This window comes from Rhinolophus hipposideros, assembly GCF_964194185.1.
Source record: "Rhinolophus hipposideros genome assembly, chromosome: 14".
Taxonomy (NCBI): domain Eukaryota; kingdom Metazoa; phylum Chordata; class Mammalia; order Chiroptera; family Rhinolophidae; genus Rhinolophus; species Rhinolophus hipposideros.
In genome coordinates, this window is record NC_138060.1 from 57,105,610 (window position 1) to 57,123,531 (window position 17,922).

The 17,922-nt window shown below is 49.7% G+C and overlaps 1 protein-coding gene across 3 annotated transcripts in view; it reads right to left on the reverse strand.

The window, feature by feature from the left end:
• Positions 1-4,515: 4,515 nt before the first annotated feature.
• Positions 4,516-17,922, reverse strand: part of CCDC13 (coiled-coil domain containing 13) — a 45,694-nt gene continuing 32,287 nt past the window's right edge. For 2 of the 3 annotated variants that reach the window (XM_081073073.1, XM_081073071.1), the window contains exons 13-16: positions 17,333-17,455; positions 8,797-8,951; positions 5,809-5,923; positions 4,516-5,218 (exon numbers count right to left, since the gene is read on the reverse strand). In XM_081073073.1, coding sequence (XP_080929199.1) covers positions 5,059-5,218; positions 5,809-5,923; positions 8,797-8,951; positions 17,333-17,455 — 553 coding nt within the window. In that variant the 3' untranslated portion in view covers positions 4,516-5,058. The remainder of the gene's footprint in view (positions 5,219-5,808; positions 5,924-8,796; positions 8,952-17,332; positions 17,456-17,922) is intronic. The other variant, XM_081073072.1, reaches the window with a different exon arrangement.

Sequence of the window (17,922 nt, forward strand, 5' to 3'; positions counted from 1 at the left end):
TTACAAGGAGCTGTGTGACTAACAGTTACAGGACAGGTCCTGGAGCCCCTGCTGATCCCCGCCCCAGTCATAGGCTCAGGTACAACTGGGGGAAGAAGGGGCTGCTCCTCCACCCCCAGCAGGGGCATTTCCAGGGCCTGAGCAAGGCCTGGGGAGGGGAGAGAGACCCCTCCCCTCCCACAATGCCTTCGGATGATGAGCTTCCTCCCAAGCATGCAGACATGCTGGCCCAGAGGAAGAAGAAAGGAGACCCCAGCACACACGCCCCACAGAATGACGGAGGCCTGCGTCGCTGGTCCCTGACCCTGAGAAGCATGAACAGTGATTATTGCCCAGTGTAGGGGCTGGGTGAGGGTTGCAGTCGGGATTGTGGGCACTGGAGGAGGCCAGCATCAGGGAGGGGTGCCCGTGGGAGTTAAGGGGGGCTTCCTAGACTGGGGTGGGGAGGACATCTGAGCAGAGTGCTGAGGTAGTCGATGGTTGTTTGAAGAGGAGTAAGTTAATCCCAGTAGCCAGGCATGGTTCTCAGGCTGGACATGAATCAACTCTTTAATTTCACCACAACCTGTAGGGAAGGTGTTACCATTATCCCCAGTTGATAGAAAAGGAAACTGATGGCCCAGGAGGTTAAGTAGTTGTGTCAGCTGATGGCCCTGCAGGGGTGAGAACCCAGCTCACCCACACCGGGTGCTGGCTATGACCAGCCTGGGCCAGCCATCCAGCTGGTGCCCTCATGAGGCTTAAAAAGAATGGCTCAGGGAAGCCCACAGTGTGGTTTGGCTCCATAGTTCAGAGCCCAGGTCAAGCCAACTCACGTGAACCTGAGCTGCACCTTGCTCGTGTGACTGCTTCTCTGCGCCTCAGCTCCTCACCTATAAATGGGCAGACTGTGGCCCAGTACTGGGTTCTGGCGTGGCTTGGCAAGTCACTCCATAACAAGGGCTCAGCTCACTGATTTGCTCCTAAAGAGAGGCTGCTAGAGAGGCAGAAACCCCCTCATTCCGGAGACCCAGAGAGGCAGGACTCACACACAGCAGGAGGTGTTCACTGGGGGTTCACCCCTCCACCATGCTGTCTGTAGGGACCTTGGATGGCAGGAGGGGTGGAGGGTTAGGGAGTTCCCTTCCACCTGGGGCTGGATGACGGAGGGCAACTCCACCCCATGTGAGGGGTGGTGGGAGGAGTGCTTGCTGTGGCCAGCCCACAAAACGAGGGGCAGGAAGCTGACTGGGGTAAGACCAGCACAAGAACCTGGGGTCTCTACCCAAATGCCGCAAGAGCGACTGGGAAAGATATGGTGGGCAGATATCCTTTTCATCTCTTAGTTTAATTTTTATTTTTGTTGTTCAAAATAAAAATGTGGGGAAAGTATCCTATGTTTGTGTGCGTATAATTGTGTTTTGTGTTGGCTGTGTGTGGCGTGGGTTGTGTTGTATGTTGTCTATGGCACGTGTTGTGTGTGTATATATGTGTGTCATGTGTGTACTGTGTATCTATGTAACGGGCAGGGACTACAGGAGAGATGGCGTGTGGAGAGGTGCTGGGCAGGCAGAGGCTTCCTTGTGGGGTGGCAGTGGGTGGCTGGGAAAGGAGAGTCTTGCTCTAGACACTGGATATGGGGGCCAGGGCAGTGGAATGTGTTTGGGGCTTGAATCAGCCTGAGCCAGGCTGCAGCCTTATCCAGCTCAGCTGTGGTGCCCCAGAGGCCCCAACGGGTTCAATGGCCAAGCCACACCCATAGCTCAACCAGGTCTCACCTGTCAGTGCGGGAACCTGAGCTCCCAGGCCCCAGGCACCTGCCTGGGGTGCAGCCAGGGAGAGTGAGTCCTCACGTGAGGCCTCTTTGATTGTCCTGGCCCCTCCCCCACCTCTTGTGGCTCTGGGCGGGGTGTTCTCATCTGTGAAAAGCAAGTCCAGCCTACCTGCTGCCCAGTTGCCTGAAGGCTGGGGAGGTCATCCTTAGGGTCTCAGGGACCGACGGTGCTGCTCGGGAGAGGCCGTGGGCACTAAATTGGACAGACCAGGCTGCTCCACTCCCCACCTGGCCCACCTAAGTTAAAGCCTTCAGGGCTCTGTCCTTGGACCCTTTGACAACCCCTCCTTCCCTTACAAATCCTGCTCCCAGGCTCTCCAGGGCCTTCCCCTTCCACACTCCCCCACTCACACCTCAGGGACATAGGACAGCCCCTCCTCTCCTAGATCTGGGCAATGAGCCTGGGAGCCGAAGCAGGAAAGGTGGGAGGCCCTGAGGTGCCACATTCTGTCTCCCCCTGGCCCCCTGCTCCACTGTACCCTCCGGCTCCATCGTGACCCCGTTTCCCAGGCCTCCCTGACTGGACCAGGAACTCCCCAAGAGCAGCAGCAAGTTAGATTTAGCTGGGACCTCCCACAAGCCCGGAGAGCCTGGCTGGCATACGGTCAGCACTCACTGACCCTGATGGCCGCCTAGCTGAGTGGATGCTGGCCTGGGACTTCCTGGAGCTCAGGGACGTGTCTGCCTCACCCGGCACCCCCATGCCTGAGGCAGAAGAGCTGTTCCATCAGTACTTGTTGAACTAATAGAGGTGATACTGGGGCTAACATTTATTGAGTGCCTACTGTGTGCCAGCTCCTGCTCCAGCACTTGACACTTTTTAAGCCAGTGGCTCCTGAAGAGGGATTCTGATGGGCGAATGGAGCTGACCTGGCTTAACTAAGCTGGGGTGCTGATGGCAGTGCCAGCAGAGGCTACAGGGACCCCGGCCCACAGCTCCACAGCAAAACTCTCAAGGTGGCTCGTATAATCTGTAAATTGTAACCGTTCTCTTTATACCCACCTCGGGCCTAAGCAAGGACTGAATGCCCAGACTGATCTCTGCAAGATGCCAGCTAATCAGTTTACCCCAAAAATGTACAAACTAGATTTACTATGCCTGACTGCACTTTCCCCCCCTTTCTCTTTTATATAAATTCTGTCTTTATCTCTGTGCACCGAAATCAATCTATTGGTACATGTCCCTTGTACAGAAGTAAACAGCAAGTTACTAATCAGCTAAATGCCTTTGAGTTATTCTTTGACACCGATAGCAGCCCTGGAGGGAGGGTTCTATTATTGTCCCCATTTTACAGATGAAGACATGGAGGCTCGGGGAGGTTAAGTAACTTGCCCAGGGCCACACAGTTGGTAAGTGGGGAAAGAGATCTGCCCCAGGCATCCCCACCTGTTCAGACGCAGTGACTGGATGCTCCTTCCTCTCTTAGACCCAGCCCTGGGCCAGGAAAGGCAGCAAAACTACCCGTGAGTGGTCAGGCTGTGAGTCATGCCGTCCTGCCCTTCCCTGACGTGACTGACCCCTGCGGCTCTCAGGAAGGATGGCTAGTCCATCCAACCCTCAGGAAGGATGGCTAATCCTATGCCTGCGTCGCCCTCCTAGGGACTCCACTGAGGGCCAGCGCCTGCACCCCACACACTCAGATCACCCTCGGGGGCTCCCCAGAGCCTGCAGGTGAGGGTGCCAACTACTCCGCCTGGTGTTCGGACTCTGGACTCTGCATCGGGCGCACTCCTCGCTGTCACACCCCCCCTCCCAGCACAGGCCCTCTCACTGTCTCGCTCTGCCGGGCCATTGCCCTGCACGAGGAATGGGAGAAAAGCTCTTCCTTCCCAGGGACCCTTCGGACCCCATCAGAACCGGGCTTTGTCCCGATGGCCTTCACTACACTAGGCCTGCGCCATCGCATGCAGGCTGGGTTCCCTGCCTGGGGGTCCAGCGCAGAGTCCCTCCACTGCTCTGTGTCTGAGGAAGGGCCTGAGCAGACGGAGTCCCAGGAGCCCCAGCTGGCTTCCCTGGGGAGCTGGGGAGGGGTGTTTTCACAACATGTGCTCCCACACTTGTGAGTCACTGCACCAGTGACACAAGGACTGGTCTTCGTGTGTGGACGGTATGTGCCCACACATACCCACGTGTGCACAGGCCCGTGGGGGGGCTGAGTGTGGCGTTGGCGCTGTCTGTGGGTCAGCGTGTGCACACGTAGGGTTGTGTGCTCCCGAGTCTGGGTAGCTGTGTGTGTCTGCATCTGTGTGTGGGCCTAGGTGTGCACAGGTGTGGCCAGGGTGTCTGGGATGGGGACTGGGGACAGCCCTCCCAGCTCACCCCTGTGCTGTGGTGAGGGAAGCGCATGGTGACTGCGCCTGGGCTCGCTGGCTCAGCACCCTCCTGCCCAAAGCTCCAGCCCAGCCCCACCTCTGCCCTCTGCCACCAGCTGCAGCCTTTGGAAGCAAATGGAGGTGCCTCTCGGAGCAGCTCGCTGGGGGCGGAGCTGCCCAGCAACGGGGTGGGCACACCTGCCCTGGTGAATCTACTCAACAGGAGGACCTGGCTTTTGGAGTCAGGCAGGCCAGGGTTAAATGTTAGCAGAGCTTCCTTCGGTCAGCCTCAGTTTCCTCATCTGTAAAAAAAGGTGACAGTCTGCTGGGTTGCTAGAAGACTGGATGGGGGTCTGGTGCCCACAGTCGATGCTCACTCACTGAAAGCTGCGGCGATTATGAAAATAATTCATTATTATTACAAGTCCGAGGGTCTGCGTCTAAGGAAGGGCCCCAAGGAGGGAGTGTGGGGCCCCCAAGTCTGGGAGGGTGGGGATGGCCCCAGGTGGAGCCGTGGAGAGGGGGGAGGGGGACGCCCTGGTGAGGGGGCAGGGTGGGGCTGGGTGGCCTGGGGGATGCTCCCAGCTGGGGCAGAAGGCTCTCCTCTTCGTACAAATGAAGCCGTATGGGACCCCCAGCTGGGCCCTAGGACAAGGATAATGTCCCGGGCCGTAGCCTCGGCCCCATGCAGAGCAGGCTGCTGAGGCTCTTCCCGGTCGCAGCCACGCCTGCCAGCGGCTCCTCCAGGGCTCCAGCTGGGCTTCTCCTTTGCCCTCCTGGCCTGACATGTTGGCTCTGTCCCCCTTGGGTTGCCTCTTCCAGGAGAAGGATGCGGGGCTGGCTTCCGGGAGCAGGTGGAGTCCTCAGATGGAGCCTTGTCTTTTCGGGGCCAGAGGCTGCCCATCTGGCTAGGGTGACACAGGACCGCCATCCTAGTGCTTGTCTGCCTTCTGCTGCCGCAGGGCTTTCAGAAAGACCCCTTTCACCTGGCCCAGGGTCTCGTGGTACATCCGGAAGTCCTCCTCCTTTCCCCGCAAGGCACTGCCCAGGGCAGCCTTCAGCATTTCATTCTCCTCCACCTGGATGGCCAGCCTGGACCACATGGAGAGAGGGCTCAGTGCAGCCTGAGTGGGCATAGGCACGCGCCAGTGTGTGTGTGTGTGTGTGTGTGTGTGTGTGTGTGTGTGTGTGTGTGTGTATACACAGAGGGACCTGGCTGCTCTCCAGCCTCAGGGTTCGGCCTGATCTGTCCCCTCCTCCCACAGACCCTTGGGGGAATACTGTGAGATTCCTCTCTAGGTCAGCCCACAGTCCTGGGCCTGGCACCTGGTAGCTCCTCAAAATGTTGGCTGCCTCAGGGATGGTACTACTTTGTAGAGATTCCCCCTCCTTCCTTTCCCATCATTGCATTTGACCTTGAAAATCTTAACTTAGTGAGAAAAGTGGGTTCAGCAACCCATGGTTAATCAAACTTCTCTTGGACCTTTGGGATCATCAGGGTCACGGCTGAGTCCCTCTGTCCCCTGATGGTCAGTCGTGACATTGCAGGCCCACAACCCAGGACCCAGCAGGACCAGCCTTTTGGGCAAACAAAAGGCAAAGGGGAGGAACATGATCCTTCTGCCTATCAAAGCACCTCCTCCCAGACACTGCCATATGCAGAAAGATGAGGCAGGGAGCACCTGGTGGTCAGCTCCTCCATCTGGGATTCCATGGGCACGTTGGAGAGCTGGGTGAAAGATGGGTCCTTCCTCTCGCTCCCATTCGGGTTGTGCCTGGTGGTAGAGGCGGGCAGACCTGTGGGGCAGTAGCAGCCACTTTCTGTGATGAGACCATGGCCTTGTGTTAACACTCTCCTTTTCCTCCCCCAACTGCCCACTTCCTGCTTTTCCACTTGTTGAAATATTACACCTCCTTCGAGGTGCAGAGCAAGGGCTGCCTCCCTCTGGAAGCCCTCCCTGATGCCGGCTCTGCGTTCCCCCGAACCCTGGCTTTGGCCTCTGACACAGCCCTGACTTTGTACCAAGGTGGTTCCTCTCGTTACTTTCTCCATCTTTGTACTTTACAAGTTTCTGGAAGGTAGCTGGGCCTCAGTGAGGTCTGGCCTGCAGGTTGAGTCTGAGTCTTGGCTGTCACTTCATCTGATGCCCTTGTACCACTGGGCACCCCTCCCTTTAGTTTCTATCCCAGACATACTATGGGGACAGAGCCAGGAGTGTGGTTTCCAGGCTCTCGGCCTCACGTGGAAAGGTGCTGGCTCAGGTAGTAAATGGCCATCAACTGTCATTGGATGGCCATCAGCTGTGGCTAGTTGGCCGTCAGCTGTAACCAGTGAGCCATTCGCCACTAATATAACTGCCATGGCTACGCTAGCAGAAGAATGGGAGCTAGGGAGAAGATGGTGGCTGAGCTGGCAAGCACGGATTGCAGTTAGCACGGCGGGTTGCAGCTAGCAAGTGGGGTTGGTTGGCAGATAGAAGTGGTTGGCAGGTTGCGGATAGTGTGGCTCCTGCTTCCTGTGTCTCCAACCCAGCCTCCAGTGAGACCATAGTGGTATGACTTCCCTACCTATGGCTCCGTGGGTGTTCTTGTTTGGCCTCACCATGTCCTGTGTTCTTATGTGGGGAGCGGGAGCAGAGACCCCGCCTGACACCCTGCCTGACACATACATACAGGGGATCCAGGGGGGCTGGGGCCAGGACCACAGGATGCTCAGAAAAAGAAATCAAAGCCCAACTTGTGGGCAGCTTGGGCACGATCAGAGCATCAGAAAACCTCTGTGTTAAAAAAGACCCTCAGAGGTGGTATGGCCCAGGGTAAATCACCCGGCATCAGCAGACGCCGCTTTCACCCCTGCTGTGTGGCCTCAGGTAAACCATCAACCTCTCTGAGCTGGTTTCCTCATCTGTAAAGTGAGGATAATAGTTCTTGCCTCTAGAACTTCCTGAGGCCTGAGTGAATTCACACTTGGCCCTCAAGACCCTGTGACTGGACCACCTCCTCAGCACCTCACGACTTCTCTGACCTCACCTCATATTCCCCTCCACTCACTGTGCTCCAGCCTCACTGCCTCCTTGCTATGCCTCCTGGCCTCCAGTCAAGCTCCCAGTGCAGTGCCTTTGCACTTGCCCTTCCCTCAGGTATATCTATGCGTGTGTGTGTCTCATCCCCCACTTCTACCATCTCTGCTCAGATGTCAACTTGTCAGTGAGGTGTTCAGTGGTCACCCCATAGGAAACAGCTGCTCTCTCAGACCTCCTATCTTCTTTCTCTGCTTTAGCCTTAGCTCCTCCCTCCATCTACCCTTTCACATCTTTTTCTGGTTTATTTGTTTATTGTCTATCTTCCCCACTGGAGTGGAGCTGCCATGAGGGACCAAATTCCAGAATTGGGTCTCCTGGTTTTACAGATTGGGAGTGTGCTATCCTACCCAGAGTAGGTGGCAGAGGCCACCTGGACACTTTCAGGACGTTGTCCCTCACTGTCAGGCAGAATCGAAGTGGTTTTTCCTGCGGTGGCTTCCCCCTCCCTGGCTGGGAGCCTGGCTGCTCAGCAGGAGGGGAACCCAAGGCCTGGAGACATCACATCCCTAGGGGACCTTCCTCAGCCTGGCCTCTCAGCAATGCCTGGAGGCCTGTGGAGCCCTGGGCCCTGCTGCTGAGAGAAGGCAGATGGGCACAGCTTTCCCTTTGTCTCTTTTCTGGAACATCCTCCTGAAACGTTCTGATCTCATCTGAGCTGAAAACAAAAGTCTGAGTGTCCTTGGCTCGCGGAGGGAGGGGTGCTGAGAGGCAGGGCAGTGGGACAGCACCTGGACTCCAGAGTCTGACGGGGTTGGCATGTGGGTGTCAGGGAGGCAGGCCCAGCCCCTCCACACTGGAGATGCTTCCTCCCTGGGAGTGGTCACCCCAGAAATGGCTCCTGGCTCTGGCATCCTGTGCCCCCAGCTTGCCCAGTCCCACAGGGTGCTAATGCTGCTGATCTGGGCACTGTGCCTTGAGAACCACTGTGTTAGAGCAATAGACTTCATAATTTAGGACAATGAAACCTCCCTCTACAGCTGGGTGTGGTCAGATGATGGGGTCTGGCCAAGGGGAGGAAAGCAGAAGTGACACAAGCAACCTCAGGGTCCTTCCCTTAAAAGGCAAGCAGCAGGTTGTTCTCTTCCCTCTCGCCTTCCTGCGGCTGGTGGGGAGGCTCGAGCAGCCACCTTAGACAATGAGATGGAGGCTGGGGGTGTGGAGGATGGTGGAGCACAAGACAGAGGAGCCGAGTCCCCAAGCATCCCAACAGGAAGGGACTCCTTTCCTGGTCAGCCATGGCTGCATTGGCTGCCCCAGAAGACCAACTTTGAACAAAGTCAGCTCAGGACAGAGGGTTGAGGGCTGGGGTGGAGGTGGTGGCTAAGGGCATTCAGCGAGGGCCATACCACCTTATGCTAAGGACTCCCAGGTGAGGTGGGCTAGGGCCACCTGGGCAGATGGTGCTCTGGGGCTCCTGGTTCTGGCTAGGAGGCCAGGGGAAGGGGACACTTAGCAGCAGGGGGCAGGCAGAGCCTCTGCTTCCCAAGTTCTGCCCATGAGGCTGAACGACACTGCAGACTAGCTCCTCTATTAGCCACAAGGCTTCACTGTCCCATCAGCCACTGGTGCCCCTGGTGCAGCCCCTACCTGTTTTGCTCCTGGAAGCTGCTCTCTGAGAGGCTGACGTCCTGCCTGGCTCCAGACGCATCTTCTGCAGGTGTTGCTCCAGCACCACGGTGCGTTGCCGCTCCTCTTGCAGCTTTCTCTCTGATTCCAGAAGCTTGCTGTTGCTCTCCTCCATCCTGGTGATCAGAGAGGAGGGGCTGCCATCTTCCCTGGCAGGCGGGGAAGCCCTCACCCCACCTGCTCAGGCTCTCAAAGAGGTGTGCTCGTTGTATCTTGGGGTGGTGGGACTTATTCTCTATTTTTATTTCAATAGCATAGGAACATGCGTTTAAAAACCCTATCGTTCTCTCCCAGGCTTAAAATGAAAAAAAAATCTACATTCTCCCCACTCTTCCTCACGCCCAATTCCTGCTTGCCAGAAGCAACCACTTCTAACACTGTTAGCTGCTTCTGTGACTATTTACTGCCTTATTTCCACAGATGCGTGTACTGCTATTTTTTAAAAAAGGTTTAAATATAATCTTTTGACTTCCTGCCATGCAATATGAGAATTTAGTTTTATTTCAGTACTTTCCCCTTACCAAATAGCATCGCTTCTCCACGTCCCAATGTGGTTATATTATCATTTTTTTGGCTGAATTAACATTAGGTGATGTATTGGTTATCTACAGCTGCTGTAACAAATTACCACAAATGTAAATAGCTTAAGACGACAGAAATTTATTATCTCATAGTTCTGTAAGTCAGAGGCTCAGCAGGTTCTGTTGGTCTCTCTGCTCCAGGTTCTAAATGCCAGAATCAAGGTGCTGGCTGACCTGGGCTCTTACATGCAGGTTCTGGGGGGAGAATCCATTTCTAACAACCTCATTCAGATTGTTAGAAGAATTCATTTCCAATGGAAGGATTGAGGTCCCTATTTCCCACTAGTTACTGGCTGGATCATTATCATCTTTTAGAGGCCACTTGGCCCCTTCCATCTTCCAAGCCAGCCAGATATCCTTCTCATGCTTGAATCTCTGTGACTTCTGCAGCCTCTCACTGACTGACCCCAGCTGGAGAAATTTCTCTGCTTTGAAGGGCTCAAGTGATTAGATTGGGCCCACCTGTCAATCCAGGATCATCTTCCTATTTTAGGGTCCATAAGGATAACGACATCTGCCAAGTCCATTTAGCCATAGAACATAAAACATTCACAGGCACAACAGCAAAAACAGGCATGGGTGACAATCCTGGCTACCACAGGGCTGACATTGAAACATAAGGATTACATTTCCTTTCTTGTTTGCTTTTTTCGAAGTTAGTTAATGCTCTCTGTTTTATTATTTATTATCATTATTTTCTATATGCCTGTCATGAATTCATGGACTTTGAAGACCCTGTTACTTGGTTATTTCACATGAAGGACTTGTTGAATCTCGCTGGGGCCTGGGGCTAAGCTCGTTCCTGTGGTCAGGGGTGGCATTGGAGACTTCTGTGCTACTAAAGACTCTGCTAGAAGACTAGGACTCCCCACGATTTAACCCAGGCAAAGGTTACATACACACGTGCAAATCAGAGGGGCCACCTGGAAATTCAGTGTTGGCGGAAGTGGTCTTTCCGTATTGGCGAAGAGTTAAGAAGGCACTGAATGGTGACATTTCTGAACACTAACAACTACTAACACAAAACTGTATACTAACACAGTCAACAGCCACTAACACAACTTGTTCAAGTATGTTCCTTGAAACTTTATTTGCAGAAGCAAACAGACTCAACCTAAAGGTCCAGCAACAGGGAAAAGACGAAATAAGTGGTAACGTAGTCCTACCCAGGAATATGATAGAATATGATCGAGTCGTGCTGCCCAGCACAGTGGCTGCCATCCTTGTGTCCACTGAGTAGCTTTTTAAATTAAAATGAATGGAAAGGAAATAAAATAAAAAATCCGGGTCCTCAGTCGCTCTAGCCACATTGAAGTGCTCAAAAGCCACATGTGGCTACTGGCTACGGCATCGCCCAGCATGGATACAGAGAGAGCATCTCATCATCACAGAAAATTCTACCAGACAGCACTGTGCTGGCAACGAAAAAGAGTGAGGCAGAGCTATCTATATACACAAACACGGATGGATCTCCACATCACGGGATTGGTGAAAAACAGCAAGTGCCACAAGAATACATAAAATACAACACCCTTATGGAAATACTTGGTAAATAAATCACAGTGGAGTAGCATAATAAAAGACTCTGTATCCATAGAAAGAATAGGTACTGGCATGAAGAGGATATCTGTGATATATTACTAAGTGAAACAAGTAGCAGAAGATTATGCATAATATGTGATCTAATTTAAACATTTCTAACAAGTTAAAAAATTTTAAAACAAATAAATACTAAAGCTAATATAATCTAGCCGATGAACTAAAAGAGAGGAATGTGCCGCGGATACTGACTAGTTAACTGTGGGAGACAGGCCTTCATTTTTCTGCTATGTATTTCAGCAATGCTTGTGCTTTGTTTAAATGTGTATTCCATTTGTGATGGGGAAATCATAAAAGAAACTAACAGCATACAGCATATAAAATGCTAAAGCACTTTATGAATTCCCACAAAATTCAAGAATGATCAAACTGGATGTCTCCTCTTCTCCCCAAAATGTGCCTTCTTCATCTTGATAAATGTCACCCTCACTCATGCAGTAGCTTGGCCCCAAAACCTGGGAGTCACTCTTGCCTTTTCTTTCTTCCTCGCTGCTTTTGGCTTCCAGTCCATCAAGCAGGCCCTACAGCTTTTCCTCCAAACACGCAAAACCAGCTCATTCTCACTCCATCACTGGCGGCCCGGTCTGGAGCTGCTCTGTCTGCTGCTGCAGATTTCCATTTCTATTCAAGACCTCACAGATGCATTGATACTCTGATTCTCTTTTTTTTTTTTTTTTTAAGATTTTATTGGGGAAGGGGAACAGGACTTTATTGGGGAACAGTGTGTACTTCCAGGACTTTTTTCCGAGTCAAATTGTTGTCCTTTCAATCTGATTCTCTTTTGACACTCCTCATTCTCACCATTTTTTCTTTCTTTCTAAGTCATTAACTGGGCTAATGAATGCAGCTAGATCTTAGTTTGTCAATGGCTTCCAGTGTGATTCTAACAGCTTTCCAACACCACGTGCATCAACTGCATGAAATTCCAAATATTTTTAAAAGATTTGCCTACTTTGTAATTGATTTTCATTCTATTTTGAGAATTTGACCAAATGGTCCCAATGGCAGTGTGAAGTGACAAATATTAAGCAGTGAAGTTATTACGGAATGTTTTGATGTTAAAAATTTTGCTTTCATGAGGACTGTTGGGATGCTGATAGAGGATATTGAGATAAGGAGGTCCTCCTACCCAGGAATTAATTTAATACAAATGATACAAGATCTTTATGAAGACAAACATACTCAATATTTTACATTATGTACATAATACTATATACATACTTGTAAATAGCTCCTTACACATGTAAAGAAAAATGTAGAAATAACTCACTAAAAAATGTGCAATAATATAAATAAGTATTTAACAAAAAAGAACATGTAAAAGGCCATAAACATGTGAAAAATATACTCATTCCATTTTTGGTTATCGCAAAGCAGATAAAAATAACAATGAGATATTAGTGTTCCTTTATTAGTTTGGTAAAAATGTTAAAGATTGGTAAAACTTAGTATAGGGAGGATATGGGGAAATGTTGATCATTCACATCATTGGTGGGAATGTAAACTGATTCATTTTAAAGGGGAAATTTGCCATTATTTGTGAACATTTTAAATGTGCATGTTCTTGGATTCAGTGATTCCACAATTAGAAATTTATGATACCAATGTAATCCCACAGAAATGTAAAGATGCATTTAGTGTGAGTACACCTTTTAATAATATATATTAATAAATAAATTTATTAATAAATATATTTATATTTACAATAAATATTAATATATTTATATTTAATAATATATATTATTAATAATATATATTAAAATAATATATTAATAATATATGCATGTACACACACATATATACACATATTTTTGGATGTGCAAAGAAAACATTTTGGAAGTTCTAACAGTTCTTTTTGATGAAGAAGGGGGAACTGGAGGTTGTAAAAGGAAGCTTTTCGTAATAAGTAAGTATGCGTTTGTAATAGTGAAACTAATACAACTTCCAGAAGCATGAGGCAGGGGTTTTAATGCCAGCATGAGAGCAGAAGACATACACTTGGGGTCATATAAGGTAACAAGCTGCAAGAGAGCTCTCTGCATAATTCTGGAAGCCTCAGGAGAGGGCATTGTTTCTGATAAGAGGACTCAGACAGTGTCCATCTATAAGTCAGAGAAGTGGTAAAGAAGCTTGCAGTCTAGCAGGGCCTCAGGGGGGGGGGGGAGCACCAATCCTGAGGAAACTGAACACAAGGGCAGCACTCACGTGTTCAGGAAATCCTAAGCCAATAAATTAGCATAAAGTACTGATCAGTAACCACTGAAACCCCCAAAGCTCAATGGAAACAAAAGCAGAACCATTCTGTAGGAGCACTTGCATAACCTAAGAATACCCGCGAGAAAAAAAATACACTAAAGATAAATTCACAAAAACAACACAAAACTACAAACCACATGGGGAGATAATTCACCATGAGGAGGAGTCAATAGATGTTACTTAGGACCCCAAGTAATGAAGATGATAGAGCAACTTGAAAGGGACTAAGTCAGTTTAAAATTAGTAAAAAGAGAAAGGCAAGAAATCTTAATGAAAGAACAAATGCTACAAGAAAGAGATCAGGAAAATACAGGTGACAGAAAGAGAACTCTGCATGGTGAGCACACAATGTGATATATAGATGATGTATTACAGAATTGTACACCTGAAATCTGTGTAACTTTACTAACAATTGTCACCCCAATAAACTTAAATTTTAAAAAAAAGAAAGAAAAGAAAGAGAACAAGAGGTTTTACACAAAAAAGAATGGCTAGAAATGAAAAATACTGTTATTAAAATGGGCTTCATGGGCGGATGAAGTGCAACTGAAGAGAGATTGAGTGAGCTGGAAGATAGATCTAAAAAAATCACCCAGTAATCAGCCCAAAATATTAAGAAAGTTTATGATTGGAGGAAAGAATAAAAAGGTCTAACGTATGTTTACTAGGAATTTTAGATGAAAAGAATCGGGACAATGGGGAGAGGCAATATATGGATGAAAGTCCTCAGATTGAAAAACACACTAATTCCTAAATAAGGAAGATAAAATAAAGTACCTAGACCCAACATTCAAAATAACAAAGATGAAGAGAATATCTGAAACAGCAGTCAGAGAGAAGGCACACACCTACAAAGTAACACTATCAAACTGATAGCACATTTCTTTTTTAGCACCAGTGGATGCTCAAAGAAGATGGACTATCATAGCCTACAGGTGTTGAGAGAAAATACCCATCTCTGGAATTCTATGCCCCATTAAATTCTCACTCAAGAGAAAGGTAAAACGAAGACACTTATAAATAAACAAAGACTCAGAGTTTGCCATTCACGTGGCCTCACTGAACTAAAGGATGCACTTCAGTAAGAAGGAAACTGAGTCCAGAAGGAAGACTGACAGGCAGGAAGCGACAGTGAGAGAAGACGTTTTTCAAGCATGTTGGCAAAAGTAAATGAATATTGACTACTTTCCAAGAGAACAAATTTGGAGAGTTAATTTCAGAGGTGGTTTTTTTTGTTTTGTTTTGTTTTGTTTTTTAAGAATGTGGAAGAGAAATATTAGAAAACAGTAACATGAAAGACACAAGCAGGGCAATCAGAGATAACATAAATTTCTTCTATTGCTCAAAATGATAATAAAGAAACCCACTGACTTTAGACTTGCTGAGTTTTATGCTAAAAGTTTAGGGTAAGCACTAAAAGAATAGAGATAGAATGTATATCTTCTGAAATTGTGTAGAAGAGAGGGAAATAAGACTTGACCCATCCAATACTATAAGGGAGAAGAGCAAAGGGAAAAAGAGCTAAGAAAAATCATGGCAAATAGAAAATATTGAGATGATCAAAATATTTCCAAATATTACAAAAATGAAAAGGGATTAAACTTCACTGTTCAAACACAAATCCTCAGATGGAATTTTAAAACACAGCCAACTATATGCTTTTTTACAAGAGACCTATTTAGAGGCTTCTGTCATGGCAGACTAACCAGGCTAGCCCCTCCTGTTGTAAACAACTACTGTGTTTCCCTGAAAATAAGACTGGGTCTTATATTAATTTTTGCTCCAAAAGACGCATTAGGGCTTATGTTCAGGGGATGTCATCCTGAAAAATCATGCTAGGGCTTGTTTTCCGGTTAGGTCTTATTTTTGGGAAAATGCGGTAGAAAGATGGATCAAATAGAAGAATTATGATGTCTTCAAACACTGGACATTGGACACAGGACTTGAGGGAAGGGAAACAAATGACAGGAGCTCTACCACTGCTTTCAGCTTGAGGCCCCTGTCTGCATTGTGGGGGATGAGGGGGATGGATCCCAGGCAGAGCACAGTAGTCTCACTAGGATGTGGGCACGAGACTGGGGATATAGGAGTGAGGGTGTGAGGCAACTGGAATTTGTAGGCAGAGCCCGAGACAGGGGGCAGCTGCATAGAGAGAGCTCTCTCCCTGTGCAAGACCGGGACAGACCCTCCAGATAGAGAAAAGAACAGATATTGAGGATCTCTGAGAAAGGAAGGTCCTGTCCTTTGGGGTGAGAAATCCCAATAGGTTTGGGGGGATCAGAGTGTAGAGGGGTCATGGGCCCTCTTCCCTTGTTAGAGCCCAGGGAAAACCACAATGGCCCAGAGTAGAAAAGGTCAGTGCTCCTGGGACAGAGCTCCCCCACATCCAAAAATGACACAGAGCGGCAGAATGAACACCAAAAGGTTAAGGCTGTCAGCTGAGAATTACACATGCATGACAGGAAGTGCCTCCTTCAACTCTGAGCCCTAGGTGCCTTGCTTGCCTCACCTTAATCCCAGCTCTGCGTGGAGAGGCCCTGGAAGATGCCTCACCACCTGGAAAGAGACGCCCCCTGAAGGAGAATTGAGCACCCCTGCTGAGCTTCCAGCTGAATGGGGCCCTGCGAGTGATCCCAGCTGGCGTTATGTGAAGCAGAATCACACAAGTAACCCACAGAAGAATCATAAGAAAAAAGAAACCATTGTGTTTGAGTCCACTATGTTGGGAGTGGTTTCTTTTGCCGCAATAGATGAGAGGGTCACCTTGGTTCAGAAGACCACCCCAACACTCAGGTGCAACTGAATGGAAATGGGAGAGAATGCCTGAATGGAATATGTTTCTTCCATCTGACAGACCAGACTAGAGGCTTGTACTATCCATTGCATTTCAACGACAGAAAAAGAATTATGATTACTTTTCTCATATACTCGAGTATGTCTGAAATCCAGGTCCTCTCTATGTATTACAGGAAAAAAATTAAAGCCGGTCACTCTTACTGCTAAGTTAGTGGCCATCTGTTGACCACTTCCAGTGCCTCAAATGCCTTCTTTCGTAACAGTACTCTTTTCTCCTCTTTGGCAAACTGTCCTCCATCTGTGAGCACCTGGAAGTACTTCCGGTGCAGGTGCCTGGCCTGTGTCCCGGGAGGGACCTGCAAGCAACCTAGACCAGCTAGACCTTCTCTCCCAGAACCCACTGGGCCTGCTCCATTCCGGGGGCACCAGGGAGACAACCCAAGGGTTCCTGCTACCAAGATTCCTGGACCTTCTTGAGCTTTTCTCCTGCTCTGTGCCTTGGAGCCTGCCAGAACCTTCCAAAAATCTGCCTTTCTCTTCACTTAGCCAGCATTGGTTTCTGTTGTCTGTCACCAAAGAGCCCTGACTGACATGTGATATGGCCTGTTAGGGCAGACACTCAGTGGTGTCCTTTATATTTTCACTGAGCAAGTCACATGGGTAGGCCATGTGTTGGCCTGGGCACCTGCATTTCTTGCCAAAAGGGTCACTTGAGTGAAGAGCACTGATTTATCTGAATGGACATCTGTCAACAACTCCTTGGAGAAAACCATAGCTCCTGGTCTGCTGCCTTGGGCCACACGCATCCCTCCCTCTCCCTAGAGAAGTCTTAGCTCATTAGGTATCAGCTGTTCTCTTTATCTTTGCAATTCCAGACCTCAGTCTTGCCTGTCTTCTTCCCACCAAAACTTCCAATGGCGCCGAGTACAGTGTCATACTCATCATAGATTTTCGTTATTAGCAGGTTGATATGACTGATTTAACTACTCCAGAGGGTCTCTCCCCTGAGACTCCTACCGCATGTCCACACGCATGCCACAGTCCCATTGGGAGCGTGTAGGACAGGGCAAACCACAAGTGTGACAATAGGACCCCAAGGTTGTGGGGTATTTGGGTGGGGACATGAGCTATGGCTGGGAATGCCTGGGAGCCAGACTCCCCAGCAAGGTGGACCCAGTCATGGACGAGGCCTGGCCCTGTCCAAGAGAGATTCTCTGCAGCCCACATAGGCCCATGAAAGTGTGTCTTTGGGCGCCATGTATTACCGTTTCTGCAGGACAGTGACAAACTCAGTGAGCCGGTCGCGTTCCACCTCGGTGGCCTGCCAGAGAGCCTTGAACTCTGCTACCTGGGCATGCCAGCCCTTTTGTTCTGGGGAGTCCAAGAACCTGGGGGTGAGGGTGGGGGGCAGAGGTTATTTAAGGGGTTCCCTGAAGATGGTGGGAGAGACTGCAAGGACATTGAGTACCCCTAGTCCCTCCTGGCCCTCCTGGCCCTCCTGCTCTGGCTTCTCCTCAGCTCACCATTCCCGGCCCTGCTACAGTCTCTAGACTTCATGTACCTGCTCCAAAGCCAGACCCCACCCGGGCTGGAGTTGCACCAGCACCTCTATTCATCCAATGTAGGGGCCTGGAATTAGTCTGGCTGCTATAGGAGTTGGCTTTTGGGGACCTGGGGGTGCCCTGGGGACCTGTGTGGCTTGGGACCTGGCTACCCTGCCCAATGCCAGCCTGTCCCAGCCTTCCCACACCTCCTGGCTTTGCCCCAAGCCCAGCCCACTTTCCAGGAGCCTGGACACTTGGCTTTGAGACTTGGTCCGTTTTCTCTAGCCTGATCCAGCCCATGACTTCTTCCC